Genomic DNA, 17,934 nt, shown 5'->3' with positions numbered 1-17,934 from the left:
TGACAACCATTTCTGACGCAATGGAACACCTTGATGGAAGCCAGAGCGCACGGAAAAGCCATTTACCTTCCCGCTGGAGTGGCACCTATTTATCTACTTGCACTGGCGTGCTTTTGAACTGCTAGGTTGGCAGAAGCTGGGACAGAGCAAAGGGAGCTCACCACCATCATGCGGATTCGAACCACCAACCTTCCGATCGGCAAGCCCAGGAGGCTCAGTGGTTGAGACCACAGCGCCACCCACATCCCTGATAACTGTAAGGGTGCTGGGAATTATAGATCTGAGAGTGGTAAGGTTTAGTTCTCAGGATTAAGAACATAAGAAGAGCCTGCTGGATCAGGCCAATGACACATCCAGTCCAGCGTTTTGTTCTCACAGTGGTCAATCCAGATGCCAGTGGGAAGCCGCCAAGCAGGATCTGAGCCTAAGAGCCCTCTCCCCTCCTGTGGTCTCCAGCAACCGATATTCAGACAGAAACTACTGAGAAAACCGTATGGTCTCATTATGAGCAAAGATATTTCTGTTAATACATTTGAAAATAAATGGGGAGAGAATGAAAGAGTTGCAGCCAATGCAGCGCTAAAAAAATGGATTCTGTGAGTGCAGATGAGGGGAACCTTTAGCCTTCCAGATGTTGTTGAAGCTACAGTTTCCATCACCACCAGCAAGCATGGCAAATGGCCACAGCGAGAGTTGCCTTGTGCAAGCATAATGGGACAAGTGTTTTGGACGCCACCCTGAATCCTGAGATTCCGTTACATGGCAAGCAACATGTCCCATGACAAATGTTAACTTTCAACCTTAACATTTCCCCCCCTTAAAACAAGAAACAATTCATTGATATTTGACATCTTCAGAGTTTTATCAAATATAAACAGGAACAAATAATGAATGTTTGTTGGAGAAACATTGAATCTGGTTATGTTTCAAACTCCCAGATTAAACAAATGGAATATGAGAATACAGGAAGCAATAAATGTGGTCAAATTAAGAAGTATAATTAAGGTGAGAGAAGGTAAACATTTTGATATAATTGTTATTGCAAAATGAGGTATGTTTATCATCTATTGGTATAATAAATCACAAGTCATATACACTGTAAATGCTGGAATGCATAACCATGGAAAGCTAGGAGCAATAAAGCAGGCAAATCTATTCTTTTCTTCTTTCTCTTCATTTTATCTTCTTATATATTTATGTTTTCATTTACAACTACCTATATTATTTATTTTTATTTACTACTATTGTATGATTACTCTGATATACTTGTATTGTTTTCTTCCTATACAGAATATTGTACAGTAAATAACTATATATTTTGGAATAAAATGCTAAAACTGGAAGAAAAAAGGGAAAGAAGAGGAAAGTCTTCCTCTGAAACAGGTATCCCCAACCTGCAGCCCTCCAGATGTTTTGGCCTACAACTCCCTTGATCCCTAGCTAACAGGACCAGTGGTCAGGGATTATGGGAATTGTAGTCCAAAACATCTGGAGGGCCGAAGGGTTGGGGATGCCTGCTCTAAAAAGCAACATTGCTGAAATTTGCTCTTTTATTAAAACAGTTAAGGGCATAGGAGCCTTGTCCTCTCTTTCTTTTAGCCAAACTACTTACAAGTCAGAGAAAACACTTTGGGTTTTAGCCAATTCTAGCCTTACTCAGAGTAGACCTATTGAAGTTAATGGGTTGGACTAACTTAGACTTATGTGGTACCTCTACTTACAAATTTAATGCGTTCTGAACGCACATCTGTAAGTCGAAAAAATTTGTAAGTCGAATACCATAGGAATGCATTGGGAGAAAAAATTCGTAAGTTGAAGCAACCCTATCTAAAAATTCGTAAGTAGAAAAAATCCTACCTAAACCACATCCAAGATGGCGGACGGAGCTCCATTTGTAAGTAGAAACATTCGTAAGTAGAGTTATTCGTAAGTAGAGGTACTACTGTATTCATTTCAGTGGGTCCACTGTGAGTAGGACTCAGTTGGATGCAGCCTCTTTATCTTACATGGTCTTCCTAACCGGATTATCCTTTCTATGAATTCTAGAAGCATGACAACAACAAAATGCCCACAAATTATCTGCCACGTTCCAGAGAGGGATAAAGGAAAGTGCCTCAATTGAAAATTCGGGCAGGCATATGTGGAGTACTGTGTTTCCAAGTTGTAAAGATCAACATCATGGGAGACGTATTTCAATTGTCCCATCCCTTGTATTTGGAAGACTGGAGAGGGACTGTGAGCAACATTATGGGAGAGGCGTTTCTAGAACCAAGGTGAAACTGTCAAACTCCTTTGCTATTCTTTGCTGTTGGATGTTGCTAATGCAATCTTGTTATATTTATAGCACTGAAATGTTGGTGCTGTATTTGCTTTTGTGTTGCTTTATTATGCTGTTCTGCAATTGTTCTGCAGGGTTTGATTTTGAGCTGCATTTCTGTTTCACAGAATCATAGAACTGTAGAGTTGGCAGGGACCACAAGGATCATTTAGTCCAACCTGCTGCAATCCAGGAATCTTTTGCCCAATGTGGGGCTCAAACCCGCAACGCTATGTTTAACAGTCTCATGCTTTACTGACTGAGCTCTCCTAGGTTGCCTTTGTTATAAGCTGCTTAGAACATGATTTCTTTGGTTGAAAAACAGCATACAAATAAAATGATGAATCAATGAAACAGACTGCGCTCAGTTCTGAAAGACACATTTTTAGAAGGAGATTGATACACTGGCATGTCCAGAGAAGGATGCCCAGGATGGTTGTGGTCCAGAAATGAATGACTGAAAAAGCTGGGTATATTTCGCTTGCAGAAAAGATGATTAAGGGGAATGACATAATAGCAGTCTTCAAATATCTGGTGCATGGTCAATCAGAAGAAGAAGCAAACTTGTTGCTCTCTGCTGCTTTCCCTTCTTATCTTGTATTTTACAGCATTACATAGAATTCAGATCAAAATACAATATAAGAAACAAAAGAAGCACTAAAAATGCAATTAAAAATCAATATGAATAGTTCGTGTATTTTTAGTGTCAGATTTTATGATTTACGTGGAAATTGTGTTCCATTTGGTTGTGTACCTTTCAATGTGTTTCATTTATCATGACTTTTGTTATGTTGGTAATTATGTAAATCTTGTCATGTTGTAAGCCGCCTTGAGCACTGTTTTAACTATGGAAAGACGGCATACAAATAAAATGATGGTGATGTGGACATGCAGCAGCTCACAGATCAAAGACCACAATTAGGGAACCCCCTCACTTAGGAGAAACTTCCCGAAGTTAAGAGCAGCTCAACAGTGGGACAGACTGCCTTGAGAAGGGATGGGCTTTCCTTCACTGGAGGCATTTAATCAGATGCTGCAGGTCCACCTCATCAAGGGTGCTCCGGGGCCGGCCCAACCATAAGGCCAGGTCAGGCGACCACCTCAGGCAACAGGGTCCCCCGGGGCAGTCAATCTCGATGTCAATTTTTCTTCCCCAGCTTGTTCCCGATGTAGATCTCCACCCACCCCTTCTTCCCAACAGGGAGGAGGAGCGCCATTTTTTTCATTCGTCTCAAACACCAAAATGCCAGCACTGCTCCAGGGGTGCAAATCCCCACCTCCTTGTTTCCCTGACTGGATGTCCATCTGCCTAGGGCTTTCGTGCTACAAAGTGTTTAAAGTTCAAGACTCAGAGGAATGTGCAGGAATCTGCCAATGCAACCACAGCATGATTTCGCTACAGCCGAGGACCCAATTTGGTTTGAGCCCTGCAACCTCCTTAGCCTTGCAGTTCATCCAGCCTCAATCAGAGGCTGATGTGGTGGCTAATTGCTTGCTACAGTTACCAAGGATTTATTGCCTCCCGCATCAAGTCAGGCAACCCTTCCCCGTTGCAAATGTGAAGCAAAATACATCTGGTTGCCAAGATCACCCAGGCCCTCCCGCCAGAACCGGCGACATAAGAGGATCCAGTTGCTTCCCCTGCACTCCACTCCCACGAGCCAAATGATTGTCCCACTGCCTGTTAGAGCAATGACTTTCACGCAGAAGCACAGCAGCCATGACCAAGCACAGAATGCGTATGACCAAGAACACACCCATGAAGCAGATGGGAGCTGGGAGGTGACATTTCACATCGTCACTTCTCCAAGTGCTGACTATGCTAGAGGGCGGCTTTCAGTTGCTCTGATCCAAAAGTGCTGTGAGTGCCAGTAAAGCAGGGACGCACAACCTTTGGCCCTCCAGATGTTCTTGAACTACAATTCCCTAGCAGGCTTGCTAGGGCTGATGGGAGTTGTAGTTCAACAATATATGGAAGGTCAAAGGTTCCCCAACTATGGCAGTGAAGCCTCAGTTCAAAAGGGGCCATGGACTAGGGAGGGGGGGTTCTTGAGTTCCCACCATGCACCAGCAATAAAGGGCAATTCATAAAATTGTAGAGCTGGAAGAGACCCAAAAGGTCATTTAGCCCAAGCCTTGACACACATTCCCACCAGCAATATCTGCTTGCTGTTCAGTCTGTGTGTCATTTAAATACTTAAGGGGGGGGGAGGAAGGGAATGAGGAGAAATCCACAAAGCCTATAAACACTTGAAGCCGCTTGGTCTGTCCTGCCAAAGATGATCTTAGAAGCAGACAGGCTGTTGAATGTAAAATAAAACTGTCACTTGGGGAAGGAGGTGAAACCCTCACATGAAACAGCAAGGCCTAAGTAGGCATCCCCAAACTGCGGCCCTCCAGATGTTTTGGCCTACAACTCCCATGATCCTTAGCTAACAGGACCAGTGGTCGGGGAAGATGGGAATTGTAGTCCAAAACACCTGGAGGGCCAAAGTTTGGGGATGCCTGGCCTAAGTATTCTTCCGTCGGTTAACATCAGCAAACCTGCTCACGATAGTGAAGTCTTTCCGACTGCGCTTTGCATTACCGGTGGAGCTGTGCATGCAGGGCCATGCTCGCGTTCAAAGCTACCACAAGTGAGGAAGTGCTGCAGACAAACCCTTCCTCCCTGAATCACACACCCCACCCCACCCCGCTCACCCTCACACCCTCTTCAAATGCTCAGAGCTGCTGGGAGACACAAGGTACAGATTCTCTGGAAGAAACAAAAAACCAAATCAATGGCTTAAACCAGGGTGGTACTTCCCTGTGATGTTGCTGGACTCCACCTTCCATGACCAATGGTTGAGGATTATGGCAACTGTGATCTAACAACATCTGAAGGGCCACAAGTTCCCCATTTCTGCTCTAGTGCCAGGGCAGTAGCTCCCAAATGTCTGTGAGAAACAACAGCTCAACCCTCCATGTATGCAACTGCTCCCTCGCATTCGGAGTAAGAGAGCAAGGAGTAATGGCTGCCCAGGAGCATGCTTCCCCATAAATGCATTGCTTAAGAGAAGGGCGGAGGCTCCAGATGTTGCTTCCCTCCACTCCCATCAGCCCCAGCCTGCATGGGAACTGATCAGGGATCCTGGGAAATGCAGTTCAACAACATTTGGGGAGCCCCTGGTTTAAGACGTTAGCTTCAAACGGAGAGCTTTGCTGGCTCAGACCAAAGGTTAAGCTTGTCCAGCAGCCTGTGCCCCTCTGTGGACAGCCAGATGTTTTCTAGGAAGCTCCCTGCACAGAGCATGAAGGTAGGCCTCTGCAGACGCAGGCTGCTTTCCAGCACCTGACCTCTAAAGCTGGAGCTCCTTTCAGCTAGAGGGGACAACTTTCAGTCCATGCACTAAACTAGGACAGAGGCCTTTTTCGCGCTTGTGGAACAGGGATGGAGGACCTCTTTCCACCCAAGGGCTGCATTCCCTTGTGGGCAATCCCTGGAGGGCCACATACCATAATCCTTTGGGGGCGTAGGCTACATTCAAGCTGCACGAAAGTCCCAAATTTCTACCCTCACGCCGTGCTCCTTCAAGGCAAGCATCACAGTTCTCCAGCACAGTTAAAGGACACATGACAGCCAGGCAAAAGAGGGATTGCAGCTCTATTTCAAGATAACTATACTAAACTGTGGAAAGAGATTAAGAAGGAGATGGAAGTATGGGGAAGGATGAAGCTTTCCCTACTGGGTAGAATCTCACCCATTAAAATGAATGTATTACCTAAGGTGTTATTTTTATTCCAATCAATCCTGATTGTCAACAACTTAAGTTGCCTCAAAGAATGGAAAATAGATATCTATAAATTTGTCTGGCAGGGGGAAAAGCTGCAAATTAAACATAAAATTTTGATTGATACAAAAGAAAGAGGAGACTTTGCCCTGGCAGACTTACAATTGTACTATGAGGCTGCTTGCTTATGCCAGCTAAAGGAATGGATTGTATTGGAAAACACATATATTTTAGATGTAGAGGGCTGTAACTTAAAGTTTGGCTGGCATGCATGTCTTTGGTATGGGAAAGAATAAATTTTAAAAAGCATTATGAATGACATTATTATGAGAAATCTGTATAGAGTCTGTGAGAAATACAAAAAATTGTAGGAAGGGGAAAACACCTTTATGGTTATCCCCCATCAAGGCGATCAAAATTAAGAGAATTAATATGAATAGGAAATGGTCAACATATAGAGATTTATTGGAATTTACAGGTAGTGAACCCAGGTTGAAACCAATGGAAGAAGTAAGGAACCAAGTTACAGGACCATCAATTATATGATTTGTTTAAAACAGGCCAAAAAAAGGATTTATGGACCAAAGCTCACAATTTGAAAGAGAGTTATTATGGAATAAGGATAAATTATTGTCTAAAATGTATAACCTTTTACTAGAATGGGAAACAAAAGGCGAGCTAGTTAAAGTTTCTATGACACACTGGGCAATGGATATAGGGCATAACATAGATTTAAACCTCTGGGAGAAACTTTGGAAGAATGATTTAAAATTCACTGCATGTTATACATTGAAAGAGAATTATATGAAAATGATTCATAGATGGTATTTAACCCCAAGCTAAGATGTATAAAGCAGAATCAGATATGTGTTGGAAATGTAAAGAAATGGAAGGAACCTTTTTTCATATGTGGTGGACGTGTAACAAGGTTAAGGAATATTGGGAGATGATTAATAAGGAGTTGAAAAGAATGTTCAAAACAACTTTCCCAAAAAGACCTGAAGCCTTTTTGTTAGGAATAGTTTGAACTGAAGTTCCCAGATGTCATAGAAATCTATTTATGTACACAACATCAGCAGCTCAGGTTTTGCTAGCCCAAAGTTGGAAAGTGAGAGAGGTCCCAAGTAAGGAAGATTGGCAATTTAAGATTACAGAATTTGCGGAATTAGCAGCTTTAATTTATAGATTGCAAGAGCAAGAAGAATTCTTATTTAAAGAGGAGTGGAACACCTTTGCTGATTATTTAGAAAATAAGTGTGCACAACTGAAAACGGTGGCAGCACTATGATAAATTCAACAGCGTGATTAACTGAACGATGTAAATTGGAGAATTACTAAAATAATATGCAGGAATGATAGATAAGTAAAATGACCCATGAAAGAAGGGAAATCAATGGATATATGGCATTGTGTAGAATGTTTATTTTGAAATGCATAATTTGAAATGTAATAAAAACCATTAAAAAGAAAAAAAGAGGGATTGCAGCTTGGCTGTTTAGGGACATGTCCCAGGGTTCAGCATTGCAGGGGGAAAGTACTGAGCACCTGATGGAGAAGCCTGAGGTTCCAGTGTGTTTATGCTGTACATATTTGGGAAGGAGAATATGATTTGTTTCTTATAATAAAAGTTAATGATAGTAAATGTTCAAAGATGAACAGTTTTCAGGGGTACATGGAGCAAGGTGGAAGCCCGTTAAATGCCAGTCCAAGCTAGAATGTTTGTTAATTTGCATTAGGCAGGTAGTGGCATTTTAAAGTCATTAGCTATCTTATTTGTATTGTATGCATCTCAATACGGTATCCGGCCAAAGCCCTCAGGAGAGGGCAGGATATAAACAGAACTAGGTGAGCGAATTGATCAAAAGGTCTGGAAGCAAATAGGCAGAACGGGACAGGGATGTACGGGCAGAAAACCCACTGCAATTTTGCCAGGGAGCTTTTCAAATTCTAGGTAAATAAATAGATTGATTCACCAATACTTGGGCAAGCCAGAAAAAAAGGGAGGCAGGAAAAGAAACAATGGACTGCAGCTGGGGGAGAAGTTTAAAGGCAAACCTACCCATTTCCCACTTTCCAAAGCAATACGCAAACCGAAACACAGCCAGCCTTCAAAATTCACACTTCTCCAAACTTTGAAATGCAATTCTCCAGCCAAGTAACGAAACTGCATATACTGGGGTAAATTGTGCATAGGAACATAGGAAGTTGCCTTACACCAAGTCAGACCATTGGTGCGTGGAGCCAGGAGCAAAAGGGGGTGGAGCGAGCAACTAGTTAATTTACCCCTCTCCTCCATTTTCTCTGTCTAGGCAAGCGAGAACCATTATAAGAGTTCAAAGAAGCATTCTGGCAGGCAGAAACACTCACAGGAGAGGGCAAAGTAGAGTTGGCGAGGGATGTGGCCTGGGGAGAAGGGTGAGGGTTGTGGCGGGTGCCATGGCAGGGAGCAGCACCGGAGGTCCCAGCCATGTCAAAGTTCCAGCCAGCCAATCCAATGGTCTGACTTGGTGTAATGGTTCTTGCTCGCTCCAACCCCCTTTTGCTCCTGGCTGCACCCACCATGGGCCTGTGTCCCGCAGAAGGTCACCAAGGAAGCAATGTGACCCTCAGGCTGAAAAAGGTTCCCTACCCCTGTTTCACACCATCACAATCTAAAAGCTTCCCATTATATAAAGGTGTCTGTATACTTTGGCCACGTCATGAGAAGAGAAGTGTAGAAGTGTATTTTAGGAAAAAGAATATAAAAACTGAGTTAGCGATTTGTTGGGATTAGAGTCACACGGGGATATATTTATACTTATATTGATATTTTGTAAGGGAATTTTAAGGATGGAGAAAGTTAGAGCTAGCAGAAGAACAATAAAAGGGTAATGCAAGTAATAGGAGAATACATAAGGAAAGCAATATATAAATGGTTTGGAAGAAATTTTAATTGGAGTGTATTGATGGTTTTATTGTAGAATTGTAGAATTGTATTTGTTATTTGTCTGTTTGTCTTTCTTTTGTTTATAGGTTTGTATTTTTTGTTTATTGATTTGTTGTTCTTTTAAGACGAGAAATAAAGTTTATTTTAAATATTATTTTAAAAAAAATTAAAAAAGAGAAGAGAAGACTCCCTGGAAAAGACCCTGATGTTGGGAAAGATTGAGGGCACTAGGAGAAGGGGACGACAGAGGATGAGATGGTTGGACAGTGTTCTCGAAGGTACCAACATGAGTTTGACCAAACTGCGGGAGGCAGTGCAAGACAGGAGTGCCTGGCGTGCTATGGTCCATGGGGTCACGAAGAGTTGGACACAACTAAACGACTAAACAACAACAACAACATGCCACACGGACAGCTACCCATATTTCCCACTTTCCAAAGCAATATGCACGGTGATCTCCTGGTGCCTTCCTCTCCCACCCTAAAAAAAGGTAAAAGCAAGCCACAGAAATCCTCACCCCAGTTATGCTGCTCTGTACAGATATTTGCAGGCCACCAAGAGAGCAGAGCTGAGAGTGCTCCTCTGGGAAGGATATAACTCACTACTATGAATAAAATGGCAATGCAAATTAATTATCAGAATTACATCTAGGGCACTGGAGAGTGCAGGTCTTTCTAGATCCTTATCTGCATCAGCTTCAACAGAGTAAAACCCTCGCTTAGCACAGGGAGGGGTCTCATCCCCCTGCTAACACCAGGGGCCTGGGAGTGCGGGGGAGGGGGAGGGGGGAAGAAGAGTGAATATTGGTGGGAGGAGGCCTCAGAATAAAACAAAAGTGAAAAACTTCCAGGTTTAATTTGGAATCAGTTCAGCAGATCAGACTTAAGGAACATAGGAAAAAGCCTTTACACCAGGGCAGACTATTAACCCAATAACAAAAGAAGAGCCTGCAGGATCAGGCCAGTGGCCCACATAGGTCAGCATCCTGTTCTCCCAGTGGGCAACCCGATGCCTGTGGGAAGCTGGGAAGCAGGACCTGAGCGCAGCAGCACTCTCACTACTTGATCCCATAGGATCTTATTACTCTCATTTATGAAGGTTATGCTCATTGTAGAACAGTATCTGGTACCTGTGCCTTCATTTCTCTCTCATACTCATACACACACACACACACACACAGCTCTGACAATCACCACATCTAGAAGAAATGTGAATTGCTTTGACAATCAACATTGTGTCGAGGCAAGTAAGTACTTCCTTCAGTTGTCCACAAGCTACTGCCAACCAGTTTCAACTGGATTCCTAAAAGACAGGACTTTGCTGCTGAACCCAACTTGAGACTATTATTTTTATTTATTTATTTGATTTATATACTGCCCTTTATCCAAAGAACCCAGGGCAGAGTACAACATTAAGAACATAATTTACACAGCATAATAATAACAAAAACCATAATACATAGCATAATAATAATAAAATAATCATAATAACAGTGCAGATTTACCAGGCCATAGATTATTTAATGGCCAAAGGCCTGGGTTAAGAGGCATGTTTTTTGACTGGCACCTAAAGACATTTAACAGTAGTGTCAGGCAAGCCTCTCTGGGGAGAGCATTTCACACACGGAGAGCCACCATTGAAAAATTACTGGCCTTTGGGAAGGGAAGTGTGAATATACCTGGAAACTTCTGTTAACTTACTCCTGCACATGTCCCTACAAACCTTGAAAAGGGTGGGGGGGGGGGTTAGACCTTGCCATAAAGAATCTGGCATGAAGGACAAGACCCTACAAAATTTGTGTCCACAACTGATGACTCCTAAGAGGAAATTACACTGTTTTGCTTTACTGCTGTTTGTTTCCACAAGAAATCTGAGTATACAGTGGAACCTCGGTTGTCAAACACTTCAGAAGCTGAACAATCCGGAACCCGAACGCCGACAATCCGTTAGTGAATGCTTCCATTTTCGAATGATTTTCAGAAGCCGAACAGCTTCCGATACGCGTTTTTCATTCCCCCCCCCCAATTGACTTTGCAGCCAGCCCCTTGATTCTCATTTTTTGAACTTTTTGGAAGTCGAACGGTCTTTCAGAATGAGTTACATTCCAAAACCGAGATCCAGCATCGCCTGAGCTCTGCGAGTGCAGCTTTCTCCCGATTGAAGTGCAGAGTGTTTGAGCACCGGGACATTAGCAGGGAAACCAAAATGCTTGCTTACAAAGCTATTGTACTACCAACCTTACTATATGCTTGTGAAACATGGACCACTTATAAACGCCATCTCCAACTCCTCGAAAGATTCCATCAACGGTTTCTCCGAAAAATTTTACACCTCACTTGGGAAGACAGGCAAACTAATATCAGTGTATTAGAAGAAGCAAAGATCACCAGTGTTGAAGCAATTATTCTTCAACATCAACTTCGTTGGACTGGTCATGTTGTGCGGATGCCTGATGATCGTCTTCCAAAGCAACTACTCTATTCCGAACTTAAAAATGGAAAGCGTAATGCTGGTGCTCAGCAAAAGAGGTTTAAAGACTGTCTCAAGGTAAATCTTAAAAAAATGTAGTATAGACACTGACAACTGGGAAACACTGGCTTGCGAGCGCTCCAGTTAGAGAACAGCCTTTACCAAATGTGGCATGGGCTTTGAAGAAACTCGATCTCAGGACACAAGGGAGAAACGTGCTAAGAGGAAGGCACACTTGGCAAATCCACACCATGATCAACTCCTGCCTGGAAACCAATGTCCCCACTGTGGAAGGATGTGTGGATCCAGAATTGGCCTCCACAGTCACTTATGGACCCATTGTTAAAACCGTGTTCATGGAAGACAATCTTACTCGGCTACGAGTGATTGCCGAAGAAGAAGAAGAAGAAGAAGAAGAAGAAGAAGAAGAAGAAGAAGAAGAAGAAGAAGTGTGTGTGTGTGTGTGTGTGTGATATATATACCCAGGGGTATCTAATTTTCTGCCCTCCATACAATTTGGGCTCTCAATTCTCATAATACCTAGTAAGTATGGTCAATGGTCAGGGACCATGTGGTCCAGAAAGGGAAGACCCCCACATGGGTTACCCCTGGTGTAACCTAATTCCTTGAGGAATGTCTGTCCCTGTAGCAGCCTGCCCACGTCTTAAGATCTGCCAGAGGCTTTTCGCAATTATTATTACAGTATATCAGAGCAGGCCAGCCAATGGCATCGAGAGTGACAGGATGAGCAGAGAGGAAAAGAAAACATCAAGAATGACCACATTCTGGGGCTATTTCACGAGAGAAGGAGAAATATACAGCTTTGTATATTTAACCATTTGCTTTAGTTAAAAGAAACTGCCAAGTGATCGAAGATGCATGCCAATAGGTGCTAAGGAAACAATATTAGCAGAGTGACAATTCCCAGAAGTCCCTGGGAAGAGGGATTGATAAACTACTCTGAGAACCGTGAGGGAAACAGGGGTTTCCTACCAACCTGCAGCACCCTTAACAAACTATACTTCCCTTTGGGGGAAGCCAGGACTGTTAAAGTGCTCTAAATGTATAGAAAAAGTGAGAAAACAGCTAAGGCACAACTAAAAGCTGGCCAACTCAGGACCACTCAGGAGGCAAATTCCTTCCAGGCCCTAATGACAGCAACTCTTTTGCACAGAACTATTCACTAAATACCTCAAGAAAAAAAACTTTCCTATTCAAAATTCTGTTTGCAGCTGCAGGCATACATGGTGTATTCATTTTAAATGAACAGAGAGGGGGAAAACATAGAGTTTTCGAAATATGGGGTGGAGGCTATTTTCACTGTGCAGAAAGCTCAATCCTACAGCCGATGTGTTTGTAGCTTTCCATCACCAAGGAGACAGCTAAGCACATTCATTTCAGTGCATCCTCGGGATAGTTATGGAGGAACTAAGAAAGCACACTTGGCTGGGTGTCCTGCTCCACATTATCCTCACAATCCCCCACCCTCCTTAAGTGGGGCTTGGCTGAGAGATGGAGATTGGCCCAGTATCATGCAGTCAGCCTTCCGAATCCAACACTACTCCCTATGCCACAATGGTTTTTCTTAAACTAGATTTAAATGCAGGTTTGGACAGAGTGGAATCCAACCCTCCTATTTGCAAGGCAACACGAGTGTTAGCAAGTGGCAGCCTCTAGCATGTCGGCACATAGATCCATTCCCTTTCAGGGCACACTCTTGTGTAGGAAGATAGAAGCTGCCTTGTCCCATTGGTTTATGTAGCTCAGGTTGGCAGCAGCCCTGCTTGGCAATATATGGGATTGAACCTAGGACTTTCTGGATATACGGCTCTACCTCTGAGCTACAGTCCTTGCAGCTTTCTTATGGGTCTTTGATAACCTCCCAGCTACACCACTTCTCCCTCCAAAGGTGGCTGAGAAGATTTGGCTGTTTTCTTGCAACCACAATTGAGCTCCCTCCTTTCTATGATTGGCTAGAATGGTTGGGAAGGTTGGAACTGCTTGTATCACTTCAGGGGATGAAACTGCACCTGGTGCATCTCTCTCTCTCACACACACACATCCATTTTACAGTGTGTACCTATTGTGTGATCTTTGCTGGTCAAGGTTTCCCACTGTTTGCATATTCAGAGAATCAGCCACATTAGCTACAGCAATTTCCTCCGTGGAAGTGACAGCTGCATAGGAAATGTGTTGCGCATGAAACATTCTTGAAACAATATCGCCCATTTGCCAAATGGGCGGGCATGGAACAGCCTTACCGACAGTCCTGTGAAACCTCTAATTTGTGTAGAGCAAATAAGGGTAGGTCCATAGCTCAGTGGTAGAACATCTGCCTTGCAGCAAAGGCCCCAGGTTCAATCTCTGGCACCTCCAGACAGGCCTGAGAAAAATCTGTCTGAAACACTGGAGATTCGCTGCCAGTCACTGTGGACAAGGGGGACATAACTGTGGCCTCCTGGTTTTGGACCTCAACTCCCATTAGCCTCACCCAGAATGATCAGGGTCAAAGAAGATGGGAGTTGTAGTCTAACAACATCTGGAGGGCTAAAGTGCCCACACACACATAGACAATACGGGACTGGATGGCTCAGTGGCCTGGCCTGGCACAAGTCTGCTTCCGTCATTCCCTGTTCACACATCTAACTCAGGGCAGGACCCCATGGGAGAGGATACCACTTCCAATCGCTTCACATGCTGCCAACATACCTCCCACCTGGATTAAATTTTGGCTTTCCAGGAAAAGTGCCCTTCAAACCTGGAAAAAATGTGTTCCTTGTTTCAGAAACACTGTAACCAGACAGAACTTATGGCTCTGACTCCCAACAAAATTAGTCATTCTAAGAGGCCTGAAGCCCAATTACAAAACCTTTAGGAATTCTGGAACTGCTTTATATTCTGTTTTATAAAGGTTATGTAGGGACAACCAGTATTGCAGTAATGAGTTACATTTGCATCATATGCCCCATTCATTCCAATGGTCAATAAAATGTTCTCACTGTACCAGAGGGGTGTGCTTCCTCCGAATTGCCCTGAGCATGCCGAAAACAAACAATCCCGACAGACCCGCCACACATATCAACATGACCAATGCAGCAAGTTAGCTGAAGCATGGATACTCGGATCAAATCAACATGCTGGTGTTGCTGCATATTGGTGAAGATTAATACCAATGTTGAGAAGGTAAAGATAAAGCTTGCAGCACCTGTTTCCCTGTGATTTGCCGTAGGTTTTTTTCTTCTTGGAATAATCAAAGGGCTCTGCAAAGGGTACTCAGACTCTCTCTCCCAAAATGTCAAGATTTTAGAGAGCTGTGAGCATCAGGTAAAGCTTTCTGTCTAATTGCCATGGTAGTATTTAGCTTACTCATGTAAGTGGCAACGTAGTTCTGAGAGATATGTGAAATCTCCATCCCTAACCACCAAATGGCCATATATACAGAGAGAGAGATATATATACACAGTATTTACTGTGTTGGACACAATTTATCTGAGAAATTTAGAATTTATTTTCAATGCATTCATCAGCCCCAGTTTGAAGCAACTGAAACACACCTCATCTGTGTAAAGCATGTGCCCTGCCTATACCTAATGTCATTTAAATCCTGGCAGCATGCATGAACATAGGAAGCTGATGGATACTGAGTCAGGCCATTGATCTACCTGGCTCGGTATTATCTACATTGACTGGCAGTGACTCTCCATGCCTTCTGGCAGGGTTCTCTCCCACCTGGAGATGGCAGCAATTGCTTGAACCTGGGACCTTCTGCATGCAGAACAGATGCTCTATAACTGATCCAGGAATTGGTGCAGTGTGCTATGTGGACCCCAAAGTGAGATGCACTTCCTTGCTCTCATTTGCAAAAGGTGCCCAGTAAGGGCACCAATGATGATGATGATGATGATGATAGTGGTAGTAATAGTAATCAAAATATTAATCATAATAATAATGTGTGCTTTCAATGTCCAAAGCATTTTATAATAGTAGTAGTAGTAGTAATGATGGCGACGACAATGATGTATGCTTTCAATGTCTAAAGTCTTTACTTTGCCCATCCTTGCAAAGCATTATAATAAGATAAAGGTAAAGGTAAAGGGACCCCTGACCATTAGGTCCAGTCGTGACCGACTCTGGGGTTGCGCGCTCATCTCGCATTATTGGCCGAGGGAGCTGGCGTATAGCTTCCAGATCATGTGGCCAGCATGACAAAGCCGCTTCTGGCAAACCAGAGCAGCACATGGAAACGCCGATTACCGTCCCGCTGTAGCGGTTCCTATTTATCTACTTGCATTTTGACGTGCTTTCGAACTGTAGGTTGGCAGGAGCTGGGACCAAGAAACGGGAGCTCACCCCGTCACAGGGATTCGAACCGCCGACCTTCTGATCAGCAAGCCCTAGGCTCAGTGGTTTAGCCCACAGCGCCACCTGGGTCCCATATAATAAGATAGACTATGATTAAAAGTCCCAGTTTACAGATGGCTAAGAGTCTGCACTTTAGCCTAAGGCCTACACACAGGACCTTGGCTGCAGAGGGATTTGAACCCTCAGGCAAATTCAAAATTGTGTCTATCCCCATTAATAATAATAATAAACCTAACGGGTGGGCACAGGAATATAAAACAGAGTCCACCTCCCCTTTTAAAGACTGCTAAATTGCCATAATGGTCACAGCATTTAGGCTATGATTCTGCACACACTTTTTGGGAATAAGCCCCACTGAACTCCAAGAAGCCTGGTTCTAAAGAAGTATGCTTAGGGTTATACTGCTAATTTAAGATCTCACTTCCACAAAGAAGGCAGTGGCTCCTTTCTCTGGCCATTTTCATTTGGGAAGCAAAATCATTCTTACTGGTCCACCATTCCGGACCTGTTCCCTGCAGAAGGACCCTGGGCTCCCCTCCTTCCACTTGTTGGCCTAGGCCAGAGTTCAAATCCCTCTTCAGCCATGTAGCTCCACAGGGTGCCATTGGACCAGCAGTTCCCACCTCTGGGCACGACCTACCTGCACCGACACAAAGTTACACCCACGGGCGGCGCACACTCTTTCTCTGGGCGCTCCAGGGAAACCAAGGAAACCCCCATCGTCACACAGGAACGGCCGGAGGCAAGAGCCCAACTTTCTTTCTGCTAAAACCATTATGCCAGTTCTGGGTTGGGGGAAGAGAGAGAGAGAAGCGGGGGGAGAAACGAGCCGCCTCCCCGCTCGCCCAGGAGCAAGACACAGCTTGTAATCACACGCCCCCCCCCAATCTCTTACCTTCTCTGGCTTTGAGCAAGACTGTGTTGGCCACAATATTCTCCAGCTCCATAATGCTCCAGCTTGAGTGATGCTGCGGCAGGGTCGAGAGGAAAACGAGGGAGAAGAAGGGGCAGCTGTTTTCTTCGAGATCCTCTGCAAGGTGATTTTCCCCGCCTCCTTGTTGTTTTTTTTTCCTTTTAAAAAGAGGCCGCCAGCATCCGAGTCCTCAAGGCAGCATAGTCATTCATATACATTCCTTTTGCTTCCGAGGCGAAATCGAACAGATGATTAAAAAAAAAGAGTGGAGAGAAAATGGGGAAGGGGGAGGGTGAAGGAGTGGGCAAAGGCTGGACGAAAAGGAGCAAAGCCTTTCCCCCCGCTAGGAGCAACAGCCGCAATGCAATGCGATCCAGGGATCCCTTCCCTCGCGCACCGCCCCTCCTCCCCTTGGAAGGAGGCTTTCCGGCGCCGGTAAAAACCCTCTCGGGGTAGGGCTGGGGAGGGGGGGGGTCAGCAGCGCTGAGGAAAAGCCCCTTCACCCCCCTCCCCAGCACACCATGCCCAGATGGGGGGGGAGGGGGAAAAGAAAAAAGAAGACGAAGAGACCCTAAGTCCAGCCCTTGTGATGTGGAGGCGCAGCTTAGAGGCTCGGTACGTTGATTCCCCCGCAAGCAGGATTTATTTTTGTTTAAGGGGATAAGGAATCCGGGGCCTCCACGCAAGAATCTGGCGGTGCGGCGGGGGGAGACGGCGAGCAAGAGCGCAGGAATCTTTCCACCCCCCCAGCGGCAGCAGGAAATAGCATGGACGGGAGCGCGACTGTAGCAATCTGAAACTGGCTACAAAACGTTCCACGAGGGCGGGGCTCCGAGCTAGTGACGTCACTCCCCGGGGGCGGGGCAGCGATGTGTCAACGTTCTAGACTTATGTAACCTCCTTTACCCACCTTCTTCCAAAAGAGAGAGAGAGAGCGCGTGCAAAAGTTTTGCGCTCCAGTGCATCCTGGGAAATGTAGTTCGCCGTCGTTAGGTTGCGCCCAGAGAGCGTCCCGCACAAAGAACAGGCAGGCAATCGCCGGCGAAAGGCTCTCCCTTCGAGGTCACACTAGTCAGGTGCGGGTTGCGGGGAAGGAGAAGCTCGGCACACACACAAACACACACGGGTCTCAACTGCAGGCCCCTCTCTGTCTGGTCGTCAAGAGACTCCCCAGGAC

General features: G+C 44.7%; 1 protein-coding gene across 3 annotated transcripts in view; it reads right to left on the bottom strand.

Moving 5' to 3' along the window:
• LOC118096815 (G protein-coupled receptor kinase 5) overlaps positions 1-17,558 on the bottom strand; it is a 69,016-nt gene extending 51,458 nt beyond the window's left edge. The window contains exon 1 of one of the 3 annotated variants that reach the window (XM_035139024.3): positions 16,740-17,558. In XM_035139024.3, coding sequence (XP_034994915.2) covers positions 16,740-16,791 — 52 coding nt within the window. In that variant the 5' untranslated portion in view covers positions 16,792-17,558. Of the gene's footprint in view, positions 1-16,484; positions 16,595-16,739 lie in introns of those variants that run through there. The other 2 variants (XM_035139023.3, XM_088658257.1) reach the window with 2 other exon arrangements.
• Between the last annotated feature and the right edge of the window lie 376 nt (positions 17,559-17,934).

The sequence above is a fragment of the Zootoca vivipara genome, chromosome 14 (genome assembly GCF_965207765.1).
Source record: "Zootoca vivipara chromosome 14, rZooViv2.hap1.1, whole genome shotgun sequence".
Classification (NCBI taxonomy): Eukaryota; Metazoa; Chordata; class Lepidosauria; order Squamata; family Lacertidae; genus Zootoca; species Zootoca vivipara.
Note: the sequence above shows the minus strand (reverse complement) of the source record. Positions and strands in the feature narration are given on the sequence as shown.